Below are 24,291 nucleotides of genomic sequence, written 5' to 3' on the forward strand. Positions count from 1 at the left end.
ATTTAATGAGATTCAAGCACCGAAGACACGGGAACAGGAATGAAACGTACTACAGGAAGGAAATCATGACAAATTTCCTAAGACGAGTCATGAAGGATTTGATTTTCCTACGGAATTCTCTGATGGATTTTCTGTTACTCGAGCTGAATGATTAAATAACTTTACTGGAAACCACGACAGCAACAACAAGCTTTGCAGAAAAGAGAACAATATGGAATGATTTGAATCTACGAAGAGAGAAGATTGTGATGATGTATTAAACTCAAGCTTATCATGGTCACTGGGACGGTGACTATGGTGACTATGAGGCTGGTGTTAAAATGGATGACTTCAGCGATCTTAATAATAATAATAAACATGCATGGAAGATTTAAGCAACAGCAGAACAGATTGATTACATACAAGTCATGGGAAGATCCTAACATATTAGACGACAGGTTAAGACTTCTATTTGCTTTGCTTAGTGCGGAGGAAACTATTCGCACCTCAACTAAGTAGGTAGTCACCACACTCTGTGAACTAAGAAGTGGATGCAATAATGCAATAATGAGTTGTTTTACCTGCATGTGTACAAAATTGAAAAGTAAATAAATCAATTCTGATCAAAAATTTTTTTCTCGAGTATGGTAAATTTCTAGATCAAACCTCTGTGTGAGAAAACATTGATTGTTGGCGATACCGATTTCGGAAAATATTTAGACGGCCGCATGGAGTCATGTATGTTGTAGATCTCTTGGCTAGCCGCGCAGCGCAAATATTGTAATAGGATAATATGGGAAACTCCGGCCAATTAGCATTGGCGAAGCGCGAGACACCAGACTGCAGCGCATTCTAGCGGCGTGGACTGAAGAAAGCCCCGCGTAATTCAATTTTACGTGCATATTAAAGGCAACATGTTTACACAATTAATATAAGTGCTGTTTTTACCAAAACTAGAAATTCAAACATATTTAATGCTATTATTCATACAGAACTGTTCTCAGGCTTTATTTAAAGGTATGTGTCAAAGATAGATATGTAATTATGTGCAAAATATAATCTATCAAAATAACTGAACAAGTAGTAGGCCTATGTAGTATCTAATTGGTTTTCCAGCTGTTTTATTTTTAAGGAAACAAGAACAACTAGTTTTAGTAACGGAAGTAAGTTGTATGTATGAAATTAATTTCTCACCTGAAAATGTGACTGCATTTTAAATAAAAATCCTTAATTAAACCGAAAGAAACTGCTGCAAACAAATCATGTTACAAGAATGGTAAAGAATTATAATAAATAATTACTTTATAATAAGAGACAAAAATATAAAACAAAGGGGTTAAAATTGTGAATGCGCGAAACGCGAAACACTTACTGCGTTGGGTCCGCTGGAAATCTGAAAAAAGACTTTGAGCAGTTAGTAACGTTGTAATTTTTGCAGCCAAACACCGCACAAATATTTCCGGCCATTCTGAATTACTGTTCACATAATAATGTGTTTATTTATTCGCAAATAGAACCATCATCTTATAGCACCAAACACACTTCAATGCCTTTTACCGCCGTTTCCAAAGCGTAGGTTCAGTCCACGCCGCCAGGTTCGCTGAACAACATGTCTCGCATTTTTTTTGTCTGTTTCCCATATTATCCTATTACAATATTTGCGCAGCGTTAATGTATGTCGGATGGAGGCAACGGGGCTATTGCATTTCCGGATTCACCCAGCGAGCAAAGCAACAGGTCGCGCCCCTTCAACTCCGCCGATAGACTTCCCGCAGAGCGGTAAAAGAAGGCGTGTAAGCGACCATCGATCGTTCTGGCTCTCTTCTGTCAGGCAGACATATTACCAGGTCCGATTTTTTCATGTAAAACGTCTTAGCTTTCAGTATACGGCATTTGGTAATAGTAATTACGCGAATGCGACGGAAGTCAAGGAACGGAAATGTGTAACAACTACGGTGCTGCCATCTGTGGCGGGTGGCGCGAACCAAAGTTCATAAAGACAAAGGGAAACTTTAATAGTATTATATGTTTAATGAATTTTAACAAGATGAGCAGATTTTTTTAGTCTTTTTCGCTTTTATCAAAGCCGTTTCATTACATATTTTTTTTTTTTAAATTTCGGTCGCCAAATGGAATGATTCGACAGTCGACGTAGCTGCTCCGGCAGCGAATTCTAGCGGCGGGTGCGGAAACTACGTGTGATTCGCGTCCAGAAATGTAGGTTGAAAACACAATTTGTCGTGTATTTATCACGCTCGACATCATTTTAAAGAATTCCACGTTAAATTTTGGTGTCCGAGTTTCGTATCATAAGTGTATTTGCAACCACGAGAACACATTAATTTGCTCATTAGCAAAGTTAGATGTTACACATCTCTGGCGAGTTCTGAAAGACTCGTTCACGTGTATTTATATATTTATTTGAGTTCAACATGTCATCGACAGCAACGTCAAATACCAGACACACATACTTAATGTCATAGTTAAAAATAAGGGATATCTGACTCTGGGCTATAGTAAAGAACCATCTCAGCAGTGTTGAATCCATGGGGAAGGGGTATATGTGAATATATTCCTCCAATCCCAAAGAATTAAAGAATTTTTGGAAAATACATATATGTGAAGGTAGTTTGTTTAGTGATGCAAGAGAACACAAGTGTATGCATAATTTCAATTCAGAAAAAAGGGGGAGGGGGGAGAGAATAGAATCAAATTTCCCGCTGTTTACTTTCAAATTTTTTTTCCTTTTGTTGGTAGGAATAATACATTTTTGAAGTTTTTTTTTTATTTGGAAGGGAGGGGATATATTCTCCCATCTCCTTCCCTGCAAAAAATTAAGAATTTCTTTCTTTCCATAAACATCGGTTGAACGAACTACAAAATACTGACAATAATTTAAAAAAAAAATGCTTGTCTTTCAATTAAATTAAATTGCATTCAAATTACGGCACACTAGGATAGTCGTGCTTCTTTCAACAGGGTGACGGCACCCAGGGCTCCGCGATCGCACGGCTTCGCCCGCGACAGTTTCCCCGGCGGGGTGTCGAGACACAGGCCGGTGCGATAGATCGATACTCGGCGTGGCGTGAGTGGCCGAGTCGACTCGGCGCGCACGTGGATTGTCACGATGAAGGGCCCCGTCACACGCGCGCAGTCGCGTCTGTCTGGCGTCGCGGGGACCTTGTATTCATGGCCGCCGCAAGGGTGGGGCTGGGTGGTCCCGTTTATTTTTAAATGTTTAACTATCATAATTTTTTACAAACTAAAAAATATTGGTTGTCTGTAAAGTCGGTTTACGGACGATAGTTTAACCTGACAACGTCATAACAAAACATTGATGAAATGATTGCACACTTTTATGAAAAAAAGTTGAATAATTTTTATTGAATTATCACTATTTTGTATGGATACAAAGAAGGAGTGAAATTAAATCTACAATTTAATTGATAAATTTACTTTTATTTGCACTCATTAATTCAAATATGTTTATTACTTTAACGAAAAAATTATTTTAACTATAACTTTTATACATGTTTGCTGTTTAACATCTTCCAATCTGTGTTATTCTGTTGAGGATAGGACGATGATAGGAAAAGTAGGAAACGAATGGGAGTGTTTCAAGTTTAATGTGCCTCGAAAAAGTCAAATCGATGGTTGTTCCAGTCTAGTGGAAGAGAGATAGATGCGGCGCATAAGCGTACAATGAGCGTAACTGGACACAGCGTAACGGGACAATGTGCGTAACGGGACACTTTTTCGTGCGTGCAGCCGGTGTTCATCGATTTATTAGACGTCACGTCAAAAAAACTTAATATGTTTTTATCCAATGAAACTTTAGAAGATTTTTATACACCTACAGCTAATTTTTATTTTTCTGTAACTATTTCATCTTTATCTTAGTGTGTGAAAGAAATATAAATACTTGCTGTGTTTTTTTTTAAAGTAAAATAATTTTATAAACAAAGCTTAGTTTGGACTTATAAAATAGTAACCATAATTATAACCTGTATTTTCAGGTTAAAAATAACATTCTAAAAAGAGTGCAGGTAAGGAATAACCGTGCAATTATAATGTAGCGCGTGACTGTAAAATTGAGGGGGGCCCGTTTCCGATCCTGGGTCCGGGGCCCGTAATCGAATGTGGGGGCCATGCGGAGCTGATGGCATTTGATTGCTTCACGGGGCCAATGGCGTATCAGGCGGTGATGGAGCGTGGGAAGTGGCGAACTTGGAACTTCCGCGGCCAGACAGATCGGACAGCACCATCTGCATCTGACGTCACGAATGATTTTTTTACGAACGAGAAGCTTGATGAGTACACAAGGCAAGGAAGATAAAGAGTCGCAACTCAATGCCATAACTAACTACTCTTTATTTTCTTTGGAAATCAACGAACTGCGCGGTATTTATTGGCGACCTAGAAACCTAAAAGTCGTTCAAAAGAAATTGGCTACCTTAATTTCTTTTTTGTCGGTCTTTGCTGGGAATGTTCACCATAAATGTTTCAGATCATATATTTTCCTATACGGAACAACCAAAATACTGTGTTAAAGTACTTTATCTTTTTTTTTTTTTTTTTTTTTTTTTTAAACTTACCAAAACTGCACAGACGCAAACAAAGTACGAGTGTTGAAATTCGTGACTTCAGTTTCAATTGCCAAATATACACAAGTGCACACATCTGCATATGTGCATATGGCAGCCATGCTTATTTAATTGCTATTAAGGTATTGTTGATATTGCCAACATTTTTTTTCCAAAGTATAATAGTTTGCAATTATACTTAATACGCCACTCCGCTAATACACTATTAATTAATTCTGAATTAATAATGTTTTTAAAATGACCTTTTTTTAAAGTCATTGTTAGAGACCTGAAAAATTCGCGGGTTCATTTCGTGTTATGCTAAAATTCAAATAATTATACCTTAGTGCTGCTTCTGTCATTGGTTCACTGTTAATCTGGAGGAATGACGGCCAATTAGAGATCCTCACTCATAGAAGTGTCGAATCACAGGCCACCCAGTCGAGACGACTCACAAGTCAACAGCCAATGAACAGTTGGCATTTGCCCGAGTGTGTAGAGGATATTGGAGTCTATCCTGGAGGTTATTGAACCCGCGAATTTTTCCGGTCTCTAGTCATTGTGTTTAAGAAATTTCTATGTTTTCCTCACATTTAAAACTTATATTTTTGATGTTTGAATTTCTCAAACGGCTCAGTTTTTTTTTTTGTGGTAATATGCCGCCTATTCAGTTGCGCCTCCCCTCCTTTGTTTTCTGTCTGGCGTGCGGTCGGGACATGACATGACACGTGAGCATCGGGTCTCCCCGAGCTGCGGGCGTCACGCGAGGCCCCTGGCGGTGCGAGCCCGTACCAGCGCGCCCTCGGCCGGCCAATCGCGGCCGCGCTCCGCCCTCACACACACACACGTGACCCCCAGCCCCCCACTACTACAGTTGCGACGAGACAGCCCGCTGCCGTGGAACCCTTACCATTGTTGTAGGGCTTCACGTTCAGTTGTTCCTCTGCGGTGGGGTGTGGACACTTGGACAGTGAAATAGGTATGTCTAGAACTTTCTGTGAAAACTTATTTATTTTTGAAGTAAAAACTTCTATAGGAAGGTTTGGATAGGGAGTAAATTCACGTAAGTCGTCATCGACATGGTCACGCGACGTGTTAATTTTTTTTTTTTTTAATATTTCAAGGATAAAACTGATATTTATTCAATTTTTAAAAATTCAAGTTTTAAATTTTATCTTTGTTTTCCAAAAATTTTTTAACGTTATTGTGTGGTACATATTGCGAGTATTGGATATTTTTTTAGTAGGTAGTTAAGTTGAGGTTATGTTTTTTTATTTTATTTATTTATTTATTTATGATGTGAATTTCTTCAAATGTCAGGTTATTGATTTATTAGAGATAACGTTGATTATTTGTAGATTTAAGTTAATAATTTTTTATTCTTTGAATGAAAAAAATTAATTTCTTCTAGTTTTAAAGTTACTATTGGTAAGGGCAAAACTTATGGGTTCGCGTTCCCGACATGCTAGTGATATAATACCAAAATCATTTTCTTGCGTACATTTGACGTAGAAATGATTTCATATTACACATTTAAAAACAAAATTTTAAGTTTTCACTTCTGTCGACAGTCCCCATTACTGACTTTTATTTTATTTTTTTAATAATATTATTGATTTTTCAAGTTCGTTCAGGCTATTCCTGATGAATGGCGTTTTTTTAAAATTAATTTTTAGATTTGTGTTGACGTGTAAACATCTTAGCTCTCGGCATATACGGCATTTTGGCAGGAGAGTGATTTCGTGAAAATGGAACGGAAATCTATGAACGGAAATGTGACACAAAGATGGCGGACCCACGTGGCAACATAAACCCGTATGTAGTAACTTTCGTAATTATTAGGGGACATAACCAAACGTTTTGATGTGCCAAAGAAAACTTTATGGTAGTCGAACTACCTTGGAATATATTTGGTAAACTAAAATAGTCATGGTAAAAATAAATCTGAAGTTTTGAAATACCTAATAAAAATGGCATTATAACACATAACACATATTCTCCTCCCAAAAGTCTTAAAAAATCTTAGTAGCGCATGATGTAGAGCGCGCTTGGTAGCCTCAAGGAACGTTAAGTAGTATATAATAGCCGGACCTGCGCCTGGCTTCTGGCTGTGGTGCTTGGTGCCGAGCCACATCTCTGACGTCACGGCGGCCATCTTGGATGAGTGTAACGGGACACAGCGTAACGGGACACAGCGTAACGGGACAATTAGGACATTGACCTTTGACCCTCAAAATTTGCCAAAATTGGGCAAAAATTGCCCAAAATTCCTCAAAAATCGCCAAAATTTACATTTCTGTGAATAGATGAACGAAAGAATAAGACAGAGTACGCTTGAGCTTGTTTCAGAAAATGGACATAGGTATCCTATACAGTCATTTGTTAATACCTTGAATTTTATATTTGCTACCAGCGCACTCGTCGTCCTCCTTATTCTACCAGCAGCGTAGAGAGCGCTGTTGAGACAGTCCCTGTAGTGCCCGCGTTGATAGGCGCTCGCTACCTGTTATGAATTTCATATTTCGTTCAGAGAGTTGGCGTGTTCCAAATGGCAGAATTGTTTGAAGAAACGGTAACACGCACAGTTTTTTTATGGTGTATTTCAACAATGATTCATATTTATTGTTGATTTATAATTATTAATTGATCAATAATTAGGTATTGATATCCTTAGCAGTAATGTTGAAGAGAGTAATAATTTTGTTACTTCACATTTATTAAATTATTTTAATTTTATTCAAATTTCTAATAATTTAAAAAAAAAAAGGTTTGTACTCTTAAGTACTTGAAAAAGAAATGAAATTAAAAAATCGCGCTGTGTTTAACTGAATTGGTGAAACATTTTCTTGTAATTATGAAAACATGACAGTGAAAAATGTAAATCACATTCCTGTGGAATATATATATAAAACTATCGGTCTAGTATCTGAAGACGAGAGAAAATTGTGGGTTTACCTAGATATGACAAAAAAAATGGAGTTTCGACATGCATTTTGTAGGAACCATAATTGTAACGTGTTGCAAAATGTAATAATATTTAAATTGTGGTATTACGATAAAAAAGTGCATTTTGGCAACTATTTTTTTACAGAATTTCTATGTAAAAGTACAAAAATGTTTGGTACCACGAAGTATTCAAGAGACGGACGCTTAACAGAATGCGGCGACTCAGCTATGGCTAGAGACCAGGAAAATTTCGCCGATTCTGTTTGTCACAAGGTAGACTGCAAGCTTGTATACCTTAGCATTGCTTTGATGATTGGCTCACAATGGTTTGGACACTCCCCTCTACGACTGTGTTCCAGTCAACCAACAGCTAGTAGTAGAGTGGCCGAAATGCATCTACCCAGTACCCACTCAGAATCGGAGTTTATCTGCTTTAAGAAATCAGCCAAAAGAAAATCATATTGGTAGGGACTGGAAAATTTCGTGGTTTCAATGACCTCTAGGATAGACTCCACGAACCTCTATGTACGCGGGAAAATAACACCAGCTCATTGGCTACTGACTCGTGACACCTGCTGACACGTGATGGTTGTGATTCGGTACATCTTACGTTGAAGGCCCATTCATTGGCTCACAGTCCTTCAGGAAAACTGTGTTCCAATCACTGAAGCAGCCAAAAGTTAATCGCATTTGGAGTCTAGCCTATCGCGAAATGAAACCGCGAATTTTTTCGGTCTCTACATACTTATTGGGTAGAATATACATATAATTGTGGATTTTATCCCGACAACAAATGTGCCCGAGAAATTTGCGGGTTTATAGCCATGACTCGGGGAATATACGATGTGTAGAGCCACGGAATTTTCGCGCATTCATTTAGTCGCAAGCTAGAATGCAAACCTCTCGCACTGTGTTCATGATTACACCGCATTTATCTGGACACGCCCCTCTACGATCGTGAGCCAACGATGTCCAGCTAGGAGAGAAGTGAGCGAATCAGGTAGTGCCAAATAACAAGGATAAAAATGTTCTCGCTAAGAAATCAACCAATGGGAAAGTAAACATGGGTCGAGCACACCTATAACTTTGAATTCTATCCTGAGGCCAGAGGAATCCGCGAAATTTCCGGGACTCTAACGATGTGTGATAAAGAAAAACAACTGTAAATAATTTTTATTACGAACAAAGTAATAAGTTTTCCATCGAATTAGAAATAATATCCTTCGAAACAATCCTATTGGCTAGCGATGCGCATTCATCCCAATGTTGATTCCGCGGTTGGCAGCATTGCTGGAAGGCCTCCAGCTGGTACGCCGAGCCCCTCCCTGTGTCGGGTTTTGGGGCCAAGACTTCCTTTTAGCGCGACCCATTTCCCTGTTCTCCGGTTCGCAAACAAAACTTAATGCTCACTCGATGCTCGAAATCCACTCTCGCGCTGTGTTCGTGATTGGACCGCAGCTATTTGGACACTCCCTTCTACGACCGTGAGCTAACGATGCCCAACTTAGGGCATCAGGCAGTGCCAATTAACAAGGATAAAACTGTTCTCGCTAAGAAATCAACCAATGGGTAGAGACCAGAAAAATTCGCGGATTCATTCCGTGATAGTCTAGAATCCAAAAACGTTTGCCTTTAAACCGCATCAGTGATTGGGCCACAGTTCATCTGAATGATACTCGACCAATGAAAAACCTTTGACAAAAGAAGTATCGATTCGCTAGCGTCCCAGCTAACAGGTGTCACGAGTTAGTAGCCAATGGGCAAATGTAATTTACCCGCGTGCATAGAGCATCATGGAGTCTCTCCTACAGGTCATTGAAATCGCGAATTTTCCCGTCTCTACCAATGGGAAAGCAAACATAAGTTGAGCACTCCTATGACTTTGAATTCTACCCTGAAGCCAGACGAATCTGCGAAATTTCCGGGTCTCTATCCATGACACGCGACAGACACGGTAAACACGACCTCACTCTTCAGGCTCTGGAAGCCGACTGACAGGTCACAACTTGTTCAGACTTGACACTGACTGTCTCAACGGATCAGGCTATCGGGCTTACTACTTCAAATAGATGTAGCGCCAGCAGTTGCTGCTATAAAAAAATTCATTCACAGTATTATTTTTTTTATCACACAAGTATATTTATAATTATTTGTGTATTTGTATGCATGTGCATGAACACACTAAAGGGTAAAAATATGAAAGCGTCTGTTTATCTTATTTTTTAATTACAAAAAAAAAGTTATTTTTGCTAATACCTTGGTGCGGTTACTGTGTACTTTCGGCGATGCTGAGCAATTTTGTAGAAACATCTCTCACTAAAACGCATTTTTCTTTTTCTTATTTCTCTCCAGAGCTCTCAGCAAAATTGAAAGATGTCGGATCTGACTTCTGTCGTTCTGGAGACGTCAGATAAATACACTTTGGGTAAGTGTCTTCCAGCATTCAGGCACATGGTTTAAGGGGGGGGGGGGGGGGAGCTTTCCCGTCCAGAATTAAAAAAAAAGAAGCGAAGACTGAATAAGAAAATTACAGCAACTTAGCTATATGAGGTCAGAACAAGATTAATCTGGAGAAATTATTTTAATATTTGGTGGGTTAAAATAACGTTTTTCCTCGTCGTTATAGCCCGACCAGAAACGGCAGGAATTATTATTTTTTTTAAACTAGTCCACATTTGAGGCTTGTTTGCACATGTGTTACTGTAAACATGTCTTTCAAACAAACGTGACATGTGTTTTTCATGTTTTTATATATATGTAGTTATGGATCGTTTTAACGAAATCATGAAACAGTTGACTTACGGGCGCCGCCCACCCGGGCACACACTCGGTGCGCAGGGCTTCAGGAAAAACAACGCGATTTGAAAACCACTCGAGATATCCGAGTGAGGCCTGTTTACGAAAAGCATTTAAGATTTCACTGAGGGCTGAAATGTATTTTTAATTTCGGGTTTAAGTTTTTAAACTGTAGTTTTAGAAGAGTTAAAATAACTAAAAGGCGTGTTTTCGGAGTAATTTTTAGGCATAAAAGAAACGGCACAGACAATGATACGGTCACCGCTCAATTTTCACAGTTTTTTCCGTGACGACTAGAAACACCGGGAGCCAGTTACAAGTCGTGCGCTTAGAGGCGACAGCGCGCTAGAAATACCAGCGAGCGTCGCGCTTATCATCCCTCCCTCACCAACACACGTACACCGGGACCAGACGGCGCCCTTAAGAACAAAGTAATAAAAACAATTAAATACAAACCAAAATATATAAAATGTACAGAGTTCCGTCAACGGAATTTCTAAAAGTTGAGATTTTTAGTGTGAAAACTCTAATATATATATTTTTATAAATGAAATAATAAAGGAAACTTACTCATAAAAAATAATATTTTGGTCATACTGCACCCTCCTTCTTCACAAAATTCTGGCTACGGTCCTGCAGCATTCGTCGTTATCACCGTCCATCAGTTTGGCCTCTAACAGTGCCTCTGTCCGCCTCGTCATGGGTGTATGTGTGTCGGTGAGGCGGGATGATAAGCGCGACGCTCGCTGGTGCTTCTAGCGCGGTGTCGCCTCTGAACTGGCGCGCAGTCTTCTCGTCGTGCATAGGACAACTGTGATATTTGAGCGGTGACCGTAACATAATATGGCCGAGAAATGAAGATAAAGGAGTAATGCAAGTCCCTTAAGTGCTTTCAAGAATCTGTACCGGTTGTTTTACGCCTAAAAATTACTCTGAAAACATGCGTGTTAGTCATCTTAACTCTTCTAAAAAATACGGTTTAAAAACTTAATCGGAAATCAAAAGTACTATTCGGCCCTCAGAAAATTCTTAAATGTTTTTCGTAAGCAGACCCCGCGCGGATATCTTGAGTAGTTTTGAAATCGCGTTGTTTTTCCTGAAGCTCTGCACACCGTGTGTGTGCCCGGGTAGGCGGAGCCCTTAGCTCCGTTCTGACCGGGATTTATGGGCTGCAGAGCTGTGTAACTTGTGGACTGCTCCCCAAATACCAGATGTCTCGGCTCAGCTCTGGAGATTAAACAATCAGGCGCGCCCTTGCAATTGCTCCCCTCGGGGCTGCTTACTCAAACCCGGCCTTGAATGCTTTTTTAAACTGCAATGCGGCACTAAACTGCGGCCGACAGAAACTTTTTAGCCGCGGACTGTAATTGATCCGCGAGTTAAACCACCGGGGGCGCCCCCCGGGGACCGGACCCTGTAATCTCGCCGGCGGTCAGTGACACGCCACGGGCAGCGGAGGTGCACGCTAGGTCCCACGGCCCGGCGCCGACGAAGCGGTTAGCTCTTCTCCGACACCCAGCCGCGTTCAGAACATCCTGCTCCTCATTAATTTTGACGTGACAACGTCTAATAAATCGATGAACGCCGGCTGCACGCACGAAAAAGTGTCCCGTTACGCACGTTGTTCCGTTACGCTGTGTCCCGTCACGCTCATTGTACGCTTGCGCCGCATCTATCTCTCTTCCACTCGACTGTTTATAAAGTGAAGTGAAAAGTTAATGTGGTTTTCATGCTTATTACAACAACAATTTCGGCAATAAAGGTTAATTATTCTTGCATTTTAAAAATCTGATTACTAGTATAGTTTGAAGTATTTATTATTTTATTATTAAAATTAAAATGATTCAATGTTTTGTTATGACGTTGTTACGTTAAACTATCGTCCGTAAACAGACTTTACAGTCAACCAATTTTTTTTCCTAACGTAACTAAAAACTAAGTGTGTTTGGGAAGGGTCTGGGTTAGGGAAGACTCTTAAGTGCGTCTCAGGCCGAAGCCCATACGCTCTAATCATGCGGGGTTTAAGCCATGCAGGAGAGGAAGCATGCATCATGTGCTAGGAGGGGGATTGGCCACCCACGGCAGCGATTGGCGCAATGACTAACTCCCCTCACTGACTATTCTAGACTAAAAACTAGATAAGTTGGGCCCAGGCAAAACCTGCATTGACACAGGGGAAAACCCTGGGCACTTAAGTGCGGGATGCAAAAAAATTTCATGCATTAATTCACCACTAGTCCGAGGGCGTCCGAAGAGTGTCAAACCGAATATGACGTTGCCATGACAAGAGAACAACAACAAAAGTTGTCTGTAAAGTCGGTTTACGGACGATAGTTTAATGTGACAACGTCATAACAAAACATTGATGAAATGATTGCATACTTTTATGAATAAAATTTAATCATTTTTATTGAATTATCACTATTTTGTATAGATACAAAGAAGGAGTGAAATGAAATCTACAATTTAATTGATAAATTTACTTTTATTTGCACTCGTTATTTCAAATATGTTTATTACTTTAACGAAGAGATTATCTTAACTATAATTTTTATACATGTTTGCTATTTAACTTGTTCCAATCTGTGTTATTCTGTTAAGGATAGGACGATGATAGGAAAAGTAGGAAACGAATGGGAGTTTTTCAAGTTTAATGTGCCTCGAAAAAGTCAAATCGATGGTTGTTTCAATCGAGTTGAAGAGGGATAGATGTGGTGCAAGCGTACAATGAGCGTAACGGGACACAGCGTAACGGGACCATGTGCGTAACGGGACACTTTTTCGTGCGTGCAGCCGGCGTTCATCGATTTATTAGACGTTGTCACGTCAAAAATATCGTCGTCGACACTCCCTCCGGATCTTCCACGCACGACCCCTTTCTTCCTCTGCAACCTACCCCCCCCCCCCTTCCTATCTTCCAGTTATGTCATTTCGGTATTTTCGGCGAACTTTCTGGACAGGCTCCTCAAGACTAGTTCTAGCCACGATTGATGCACGGCCGGACATTTACATATATTTTTTTTGCTCTCTCTCTCACACAACAGTGGATTTCGCCCGAGGTCGAGCTGCGTCAGACGCGAGGTAAAGGAGTTGGCTTCTCAGACCGGTGAACTGTCTTCACGAGCATGCATTGGCGGATCCAGAATGGGGGGTGGGGGCATTGCGGCATGCCCCCCCTTCCCCCTGAACCCTGAATAATATCTGATTTTCCTAATCATAGTTTTCCAAAATTACCAAAGTATTATTTTACTGCAGTGCTATAAATAATAGGACGTTTTTGAACCACAAAATCAAATTCACACGACTAAATAAGAACTACAAAATTATAATTCAGCTTCCAAACCCACTGTTGAATAGCAGAGGTGCCCACCCCCCCAAACACTATGACTCACCCCCCCCCCCTAACCTAATGATGTGCCCCCCCCCCCGAAATTTTTTATGCCACTTTTTCAATGATTTGTCCATGATTTTATAATATTATACTTTTTTAGTATTATACTTTATCACATTTTGCATTAATTAAAACTGATTTTCTAATAATAATTTTGGTCATATCAGGTAATATTTCCATCCTGACCGACAGATGCCAAACTGCTTTTGTTGAGGAAAGTGCGGGGTTGCCAATTTGATTTACAAGATCCCTTTCAATTATCAAAACACCAGAAACGTATTTTCACATTAGAAGCTATAATTATGTAAATAATATATACATTTTTCTCGTCTTTTAACCCCCCCCCCCCCTGAAATTTTAATGACGCAGTCTGCGTCGTTACCCCCCTTGTGGGCACCCCTGTGAATAGACAATACTAAACTTACTGTTCGGTATTTCAATTCTAAATAAACTAAAATTTATTAGTAAAATTATTTGGCCCCTCACTGAGCCTCATTCTGGATCCGCCCTTGCGACCATGTTGGGTGTCGAACTACACACCTCCTGAGTGAGTGCCCGTGGATGCGTCTATGTTGCCCCAGTAGGTGCTGCGTGAACACTTCTCCAACAACTGCGAGGAACATGATATAATTATAACTGAGATGAAATAAACATCAAGGAGTAGAGGGGCTGTGATTCCCTCTCCCGATCGCAGCTTTCAATGGATATAATAGCATTATGTGTAATAAAAAAAAGAATAAAATAAGGGGGGGAGGGGTTATAGCTTAGTGTAGTGGGAGGTGGGAGTCCATACACTGGTAGTGATAACTGTGTTCCTGTTATTGCATGTAGTGCCCACCACTAAAGTCAACGACTGTTGGTGGGCATGTGACAAATTCCAAATAAATAAATAATTATGACGCACAAAAGGGGCGCTAATGGCACACGCCACTAGCTTTGCTGCCTAACCTCTATTATCAAAGCGCGCTGCGCGTGGGTTGGCGGTGTGCAAGGGAGAAAGTATAGAGGCATTCTCCCCTCCCCCATCTCTGACAGACCACTACCTGTCCCCCCTCCCCTCCTCCTACATCATCTCCTCCACCTCCCACACCTCCTCCTCCCCCCTCCTCCTTCTCCCCCTCCCTCCTCCCGCACCAGCACCTCATCCTCCTCCTACCCCACCACCTCCACCTCCTACCCCCCCCCCCCTTCTACACCCGATCCACCGGAGTGATATCGATCAAACAATCGTCGCCGACCCACCGACCGTCGCACGGAGATGTGTGTCACGCGGTCGCGTGGTCATTTCCGAATAAAAGAAAAATAATGTTGGTGGGGTGGCTGGCGTGTTCGGGGTGAGATGAAGATAAAAAATATATAATAAACTGAGCTGCGGATATACACAGGCTTTAGCGCTTTTTGCATTTTATTTTATTTTTTAAGGTAAAGGTCAAAGACATAATTATTTTGGTTTTGCGCCGCATTGTTATCAGAGACCGCCTTACCCTCCAATTTTTTTTTATCGCCTTCGCAAGTAGCCATTGTTACCTGCGACACGGCAAACATCGAACGGTGAAAACTTTTAAAATTTCGTGGGGACACGCGAATAAATTTACGTCAAGAAAATTGTTTACTACAGTGAAACACATTTTATAGAAATAAGTATTAGGGGAATATATATATATATATATATATATATATAACACAGTAACTAATGTTTAGTAATCATATACAGGGAAGAAAAATTAAGATTTATTTACATTAAGAAAACATTATTTCTAATGTGAAAAAAAATATATTAAAGTAGGTATTTGCTAGATTTTGTGGCAAACATATATCCTGCCTGCAAACACACAGTACGGTCGCTTGACCTATCACCGTCAATCAAGTGTGACGTAAAAGAAAACTGGGGGAAACGAACGATTTTTTTTTCCATTTAAAACTTAACCATAACAAACATTTTTTTACAAGTACATTACAGCTGCTTGAAAAGGCATGATTTAATTTTATTTCCACGTTTTATCACCAGAAAATATATCTGAAAATACCCAAAATCAAAAAAACAAGTTTTGAAACCTGGGAAATATCTTAATTTCTCATTGTTTCTCTTGGAATTCACTCGCAGCTGAGTACTATTCCCCCCCCCCTCCCCCCCTCCCATGTTGGCACGGTGCCATTGACTCAAACTCGCTCTTTATATAAACTCACTCCACGCTTCCTACGGAAGGGACAGCAACAGAATACCTGAAATTTATATATATTATGCAAACGGCTGTAAAATTCTGTTTGGTGGTAAAATACAACTTGTAATCAATTGGAAGGTAGAATTTAAATCATAGGCCTATGGTTATGAACAATAGTGGTTAATGACACGGGACCACAAACATTATGGTAGGCTCGGAAACACTTGGGTGGCAGCCCGATGTTCAAGTATTTACAGGAGTTGAATATTAATATTTTACACTGACGCTACACCGCGAAAAGTGCGTTTATATAAAGCTTCAGAAGTGCCTGCTATGTAGGCTACCCGCCACACGACACAGTTGAATGTGTGGCGAGGGTGCGTGCTGAAACATCCATTTCGTGCGTTCGAAGGAAGTTCAAGTTCAAAATGGCCGCTTACATAAGATGACAACAGGCTAACAAGCGGTGCGCAGAACTTCAGTGACAAAAAATATTTTTAGAAGTAAAACTTGTTAACAGTCTGTAGAGTAATATCAGAATCACAGGGTATCGGAAGGGTAACGAGTTGTTCTCAATAGCTTTTGAATTGAAACATATTTGCAGCCTGTTACAGATGACAGCTTGTAGCCAATTATTTATTATACATTCAAATACTTTTGTAAATGTTTACATATTTTTTTTTTCATATTTTTGCTAAGTCAACATACTTTAGCAACTCTTAATTCGAAACTCTAAACGTGTTGTGTTGGACGATTTGTATAGACATTTCCAATAGCGTTATGTATCATATTTTAGTTATCATAAACCCTACGCATGATTACGTGATTTAAAAATATTAGATTACCCTAAAAAAATTCGTATCCATCTTATCTGTGAAGTTTCACTTTTAACGCGCGTAGTAGCCGGGCACCCATATATTTTTTTAAATAAAATAAATTGAGATTTTTAAGAGCTGTTTTATTAAGAGAAGCATTTAAGAGTGTGCCATAGCAGGGAAAGGTCTCTGCTCCATAGTAACACAAATATCCCATTGGTCAAGCGGGCCAAGCTATTAAGACATTCAAAACTCTACCACTCGTTATTGACCTGCATTTAAAGCCAGGATGAAATCAATGATACAATTTTCAGGTAGTGAATTCAGCTTTACTTTTGCATGTATGTCTTGATTTAAAAAAAAATGTCGCGATAGTGTAGGCCTACTTTTTTTTTTTTTAGTTAAGCACAAACGACGCATGAATTAATACCATTACGCTCGTAGCAAAATTAACATATTTGTAAGTTGGTAGTGTGATACACAAAATATTCGAGAGAAAAAATAAGCAGACTTTAAAAAAACTCAATTATCAGCGGTGACGAAATATATAAGACGCGCCAAATTGCAAGGCTATTGATTAAAAAAAAATTGTATCCATTATCTTTTCATGGAGATCACTATTAAAAACAAATACTCTTTAAGATCACAAATCAAGTTACGGAAATTTGTATTATTTCTTATCGCTGTTAGTTGAATTGAAAAGTGACTATTAAAATTGTTCCGAACATTTGCAGAGACTAAATGAACCTTTCTTAGAACAGTTTAGAGCTCAGATTAAATATTTATTAAGTGGTCGTTTTACAGGTATATTGACTTTAATTGAGCGAAATCGGATCGTGATATGTCATCTAAATGTAACCCCTCTTCTTTATCACCCTCCGGATAACGAACAATTTGCGTTTTACGGTCTACCTTTGCCCAGCATTCACATTTAGATAGATGTTGGTAGGTTTTTGCTATCAAACCAAAATAAAATTTACTGATAAAAAAAGTAGTTTTGCTGAACATATCGTATGCCTTGTTACATTTCGCCATAAAAAAAAATTGGTTGTCTGTAAAGTCGGTTTACGGACGATAGTTTAACGTGACAACGTCATAACAAAACATTGATGAAATGATTGCATACTTTTATGAATAAAATTTAATCATTTTTATTGAATTATCACTATTTTGTATGGATACAAAGAAGGAGTGAAATTAAATCTACAATTTAATCGATAAATTTACTTTACATTAATTCAAATATGTTTATTACTTTAACGAAGAGATTATTTTAACTATAACTTTTATACATGTTTGCTATTTAACTTCTTCCAATTTGTGTTATTCTGTTAAGTATATGACGATGATAGGAAAAGTAGGAAACGAATGGGAGTGTTTCAAGGATGATGTGAAGGAAAATGGCTTACCCAACACCAAGATGCAGTCAAAAATAATATATTTGCGCCACGGATCTGCAGCAATGCTAGGAGGAACGGGTTAGCAAAGAGCAATGAAAATGTTACATTGAAATGCATGAAAACAGAATTACGCCACGGACTCGGTCGCAATGCTAGGAGGTTCAGGTTAGCAAAGAGCAATATAAAATGAGCGTAACGGGACACAGCGAAACGGGACAATGCGCGTAATGGGACACTTTTTCGTGCGTGCAGCCAGCGTTCATCGATTTATTAGACGTTGTCACGTCAAAAAAAGTAGTTTTGCTGAACATATCGTATGCCTTTTTACATTTCGCCATAAAAAAAATCATAATATTATGTATATTGTTATTTTATATGAAGAAAGAGTTATGAATGTAGCCATGCCTGTATAAAGCAAAGGATGTGTGTCCGCATTCACTGATAGACGGATATAAAATTTTAGCGTATAAAAATATTTTAAACACGTGTACAAGTGTGCACGTGTGCCAGTATACAAGTGTACAGGTATACACGTGTATACGCTTGTGTGCAAGTGTGCGAGTGCGAAAGTATGCGAATGCGGAAGCACAAGTGCGCAAGTATTGTGCGCAAAGGTGCAGCGATGCTGCTTCCATTTGGGTTCTGGCAAGAAGTTTTATAGCTAAAATGTGATCAATAAATTCGCCTAAAATAAAGTACACGATTGAGGTTCACGCTGGAAGTCCACAATTGTATCAGACATGCGACGAAAAGCCTGCAAAGAGTCTTACAGTTGTCTTGCATGTACTTCATTCGTTATTACTCCTCTCGCACCCCCCCCCCCCCCTCCTTCCACCCCCCCTCCTTCCCCCCCCCCCTCCTCCCCCCCCCCCCCCACAAACGGCCCAATCTTAAGCGTTGCACTTTTCGTTTTTCGTTACACACTGATAAGAATTCACCTTCACTTACCCTGCCAGCTGTAAAAATGTTTAAGTATTTTATTTAATCATGCCACGTGGTTTACGACTGGTAAATGTTGACTATTTGTTTTTACCCTATCTTAATTTATTCAACTGAAGTCAAAACAATCTATAACAGAGTTTTTTGAATCTGATTCATAGTGTGCAATGAATATCACGGATCATGATTTGTAATCAAGCTTGTAGCATTCTGCTACTTCCCTAATTTCTAGACATGGTTTGGGACAGGGATTGTGTTTTTTTAGGGGGGGGGGGGGTTGGAAGACGTTACAGTACGATACTTTTTGGATGGATTTTGAGCGGGCAATCAAGCTGCGAAGTGTTTATTTGGCTACTCCATTACTGAACCGCTCATTTGTCAATAGAACTGATTATCACGGCGAACGCAACTGGTTCGATGTTGAGGTTATGAACTCTCATGTAGCTTTATTTTTCTAAGTTTTAAAGCAGTTAATTTTTTATATCTCGTACCTGGTAAATTTTTACATGTTCTGCGTCTAAAATACTACTTTATATTCAATAATTTAAGCAAATTTGAGGTATTTGTAACTAAATGTTCACAATGTTTACAAAATCTGATTGTTCTGATGACAAATCGTAAACCATTGTTAGCCTCGTTTTCAGAATAAGAATTGGTTGTATTGCAAGGTATGTCATGTATCATATCTTGATCTTGAGTCTATTAGCAAAACAATACAAAGCATAGTGAAACTGGCGAAAATGAGCGAAACCAACGCTGCGCCAGTTTTCGTGGCGAACCGCTGAACTATCTGAAAGTAAAGGGGGGAAAGCAGGGTGGGAGCATGCGCAGTTTGCTGTTTTCGATTTAGATCGACTAACGGAAACCAGATGGCAGTTAAACTCACTTACGTAAACGTAAACAATCACGAATCGCGAGTCGGAAACACTTTGACGTATAGCAGGCGCTCTGCTATCGTTCGGTCCAAATTATACTTAAATTGAGAATAATTTCTTACAGAGCGTTTTGTAAGTAAGTATAAAGGCAATATCCAGGTGATTAAAGGAACTAAAGTCCACTATGTTACGGGTTGTAATTGCGGAAAGCACGATACTAGTTTAACATAGTCTTCCAAACCGGCCTCTAAGGCTTTAGATTGTTGCCGTTTACATTGTAGAAATCAATAGAGTGGCGTATTCAAACAGGGATCCCCTTATAAAGGTGTCGATTGTCAATAGTGCGCGAGATATTCACGCGGTTGTTTGGCGGAGACGGGAGAAAACAGTAATGAGTGACCAAGACGTGGATGATGTTGCATTCTTGACAGGTAAGACACTCGCACTTTGACTGATTTCGACAACCGACGCGCCGAATGACGCTGTGGTGTCGACTTGATGAGTTTACTCACATTTATTGTTTATGTATTTTGCGTCTGCGTGAAAGCTATTGTATGAAGTTACCTCAAGTACAATTATTATTATGTTCCATTGTTGAATAACAGTATTTAACTTCCATTGTTGTAACATCACATTTTCATTGTTATTCCTTGTAATTATTGCAAAAATATTAATTTGTATGATTGGTTTTTACAGGTTTGTTTTGTCATTTTATATTCTTTACATCATAATGAATAATTCAAGTCTTCAAAGGTGTCTTCTGCACCTAAACTATAAGCAAAAATAATTAATTATGTCTGCATACCTGTCAAATTTGACCTACAATTTTTTGAAGTGTTTGTTTTATTGTTGGTCTGATATTAGCTATTTTAATTGGTGCAGGGTTATCATTACATATGACTGCCTGACAAGTTAAAGCAAACTACAATAAGCTGCATTGCACTAGCAATTATTGCAATTAGATCTAATTCATTTATGTATTTACAATTTACACATTGTCTATTGGATCAAGTGTGAAAGCTCTCTCTCTGTGTGTGTGTGTGTGTCTGTAAAGTTGTTAAGTGTATTTATACACCTCTAATGCACACAATTTTTTTTTGCATGTTGCATCTATCCTGTAACTAATTATAACTTTGTTTCTGTTATTAAATACTACCATAAAGAAAGTAAGTAAAAATGTTGATTTGCACCTTTAGACAGCTGGGGCCACCATTTAATCATCCCCCAGAATACAATACCTATCCTCACTAATTTTTCAAAAATTTAAATAATTCAATGAGGGTTTTTTTTTTGCAATCTAATATTGAGTTAGGTACTCAAAATTGAAAGAATATTTTTTGTTAGTGCACGTAGGTACCACATTATCTTCCAAATAAAAATATTTCTGTGTTTTGTTCTAGGTGACAGTCAGACCGCAATCAACAAGAGGTCTTTGTACGAGCACAATGGAGTGGCAGTTTGCTCGCAGAAAAGAGCACTGTGCATTGCCACCATTGTGTTTGCCACTTTATTTGCCGTCTCACTGATCATCGCCTATGCCGGACCCCAGAATGGTTAGTACCTAGTGCTGGTTTATTTCAGTGTTGCGTTTGGAACACATTGACACTCTGTAGCACAGGTGCTACTCAGGAAGGCTATATCAATTATGCTAATTTAAATAAACATAAAATATATTCCACAGAACTCAATGCATTAATTTATGTATAAATTTTGACACCCTAATTTGAGTATGTTTTGAGTAGGTAATATATCTAAATGGACCAGGTACATTCTGTGCATGAATTAATCATATTTTTAATGAATGTCAGGCCTAACTTTCTGTGTGTAGAGTTTCCAGAAAATTTATACAGTTTTGATTTTTTTTTTTAGTCTTGTTTTGAGTTAGTACTAAGTATTTGGTTAGTGATTTTTTTTTCCACATCCTGCTCAAAATAATTTCCATTTTTTAATCTTTATGTGCCCTCTTATTAATGAAAACAATGTACATTCAAACATTTTTTTTATTAGTGTGTTTTAAATAATATAAAAGCATAAAGCATACTGAAAAGTGTTCAATTAAACTGACTGTTTTACAATAGGGTTTGATTGATACCTATAATCAAAAAAACAAAAATAAAAATTTCTTGCAGGATGCATGAAAAAATACTTATTAATAATCATGGTATACCTACCTAAAAATAACTTTAATATTGCATTTTTAAGAATCTGAATTATACCAATGGCCAGGGGGGTTTGCAAAGAGGTGATGAGAGGAATATATATACCTCCTTCCCAAAATCTTAGGAAATCCTAAAAAAATCTATTATTCCCGCCATGGGCGAAATGGGCCTCAGAGAGGGGCTTTTTGATTCCAGGGGGGCCCGGGCCCTCCTACCTCCCCTGGGATCTACACCCATGATTTCCCACAAATAAAATTAAAGAATTTGAAAGTAAACAGCAGAAAAATAGATTCTACTCTCCCCTTTCCCCTCAAATGAAATTTTACTTGTGCTGCTGCCAGTGGCAGTGAAAGGATGTAAAGGTTTTCACCTTTTTGAGTTTATCAAGTTACTACCTGACTAAATGGAACTGTAAAGATATGTAGTTCAAGCGTGAGTTAACTTTGTGTCGAGTCAAAGTCCTGGGTTTCGCAGCCTGCCCGTGCGCCGGGGAGAAGTTGGCCGGCCTGGCGAGCGAGGCGGTCTCCAACTCCTCCGCCCCGTTTGTGCCCATCGCCACCAACAACGAGGTGTTCCCGTGGAACAGCGTCAGGCTCCCGACGTTCGTGCGGCCAACCCGGTACAACATCACCATCCACCCCAACCTCACCACTCTCGACGTCAAAGGTGACAAACGACACATTCTGTTTTTCACTGTAACCTACTGTGAGACAGGTTCACCGAACATCCAGATCTTGACTGTTCAATATTCTTATACATGCTTAGCTAATCTGGTGATACATCACTCTGTCTCTATCTTGGTTTATTACATCACAATATTCAGCTGTCACACATGAAGGTCACTGAAATGCTTGTCACCACAAAGTGACACCTTATCTTGAATGGAGTGTATTTTGTTGAGTTGAAGTTTATATTATTTTAAAAATATTAATATTATTATAATTTATATGACATAAATATTTTATTATAAATAGTATAAATATTATTTTTAAAAAGTTTCTTAAATCATGTTTTTTTCTTCTTAAAAATAAATATTAATCATAAATTACAACATCAGAATGTGTGGTCTAGTGGTTGTGACACTTTGCTGGTAGGACCAAGGTCCAGGTTTCAATTCATGGTCGTTTCGGGAACATCTCTGGTTGAGAAATGCTTCTCCTTTGGATTCAGAACCAGGTAGTCCTTTCACCTTCATGATGTTAACCCGAAGAATTTTATCACTACAAGATTACTATGCATGTTTTGGAATATATTTTCAAAGGTATGATAAAGGAGAATACAAATTGAACATACATGATAATAAAGTTATAAAATAAATAAGTATTCAGATATTTTCAGCACAAGTAGTCCACAGTAATTAAAACATAATGTTAATTAGTTTTTTTTTGTGGAATGTAATTAAATAGTGATTGTCATGTGACTAATGATGCATATTCCAGGTACTGGTTGCTCACTGACACTGTGGATTGAGTACTCTTTCTTTACAACAAAAACAAAGTCCACTAGATTCACTACAGGCATTGTTCGACCCCTGATGGTAAATTAAAATAAAATAAAAACATATATAAAAAAAAATTGTTTGTGAAATTTGTGGAGTAAATGTGTATATTTGTAAAGCATTTTGATGTATTTGATATGGAAAATGTGATTTTCTAGTAAAAAAAAACCATTTCTGTTCAGGTCAAGTCACAATCGAGTTTCAAGTCGACAAAGAAACCAACTTCATCGTCTTCCACAGCAAAAACTTGACAATAGTGAACAAGGTAAGAGAAACTGAAATTAGTACAGTTTTATTTTAAGGTTACCTTGTTTTTTTTTTTTTTTTTATTGAAAACTTGAAAGTAGTACCTAAACACAGAATTCTTTCCTTTCTCAAAATAAAATACAAAATTGGTTTAAACATTAATCACAACCTTCACTTGTGTTTTATGTGCAGTATTCTTGACTCATAAATCACGTAATACATAATAAACGACATGCAATTGCAGTGGCGTAGCCAGGATATTTGTGTGTGCGGGGTGTTAAGAAGCATGCCCCCTCCCCCGTATTAAAGTGGGTGGGTCAGAAATTATTTGGATTCTAAGGTGTAAAATAGTGCTATTTTAGCAGTTTTCGGTACTTAAATTTAAATATTGTAATGGTAAAATTTTTTATTAATTTTAATATGAAATTTGTTTGAGTGATGAATAAGAAATTAATTAAAGATTTGGTGCTAAGGGGGAGGGGGAGGTTTGAACCTCTAAAAC

At 38.6% G+C, this 24,291-nt stretch overlaps 1 protein-coding gene across 2 annotated transcripts in view; it reads left to right on the forward strand.

Moving 5' to 3' along the window:
• Positions 1-24,291, forward strand: part of LOC134536139 (endoplasmic reticulum aminopeptidase 1-like) — an 85,415-nt gene that overhangs the window by 32,130 nt on the left and 28,994 nt on the right. Inside the window, exons 1-4 of one of the 2 annotated variants that reach the window (XM_063375734.1) lie at positions 19,917-20,317; positions 21,287-21,439; positions 22,520-22,711; positions 23,726-23,808. In XM_063375734.1, the coding sequence (XP_063231804.1) occupies positions 20,278-20,317; positions 21,287-21,439; positions 22,520-22,711; positions 23,726-23,808 (468 nt within the window). In that variant the 5' untranslated portion in view covers positions 19,917-20,277. Of the gene's footprint in view, positions 1-19,916; positions 20,318-21,286; positions 21,440-22,519; positions 22,712-23,725; positions 23,809-24,291 lie in introns of those variants that run through there. The other variant, XM_063375733.1, reaches the window with a different exon arrangement.

Source organism: Bacillus rossius, chromosome 10, assembly GCF_032445375.1.
Source record: "Bacillus rossius redtenbacheri isolate Brsri chromosome 10, Brsri_v3, whole genome shotgun sequence".
In the NCBI taxonomy this organism is placed as follows: Eukaryota; Metazoa; Arthropoda; class Insecta; order Phasmatodea; family Bacillidae; genus Bacillus; species Bacillus rossius.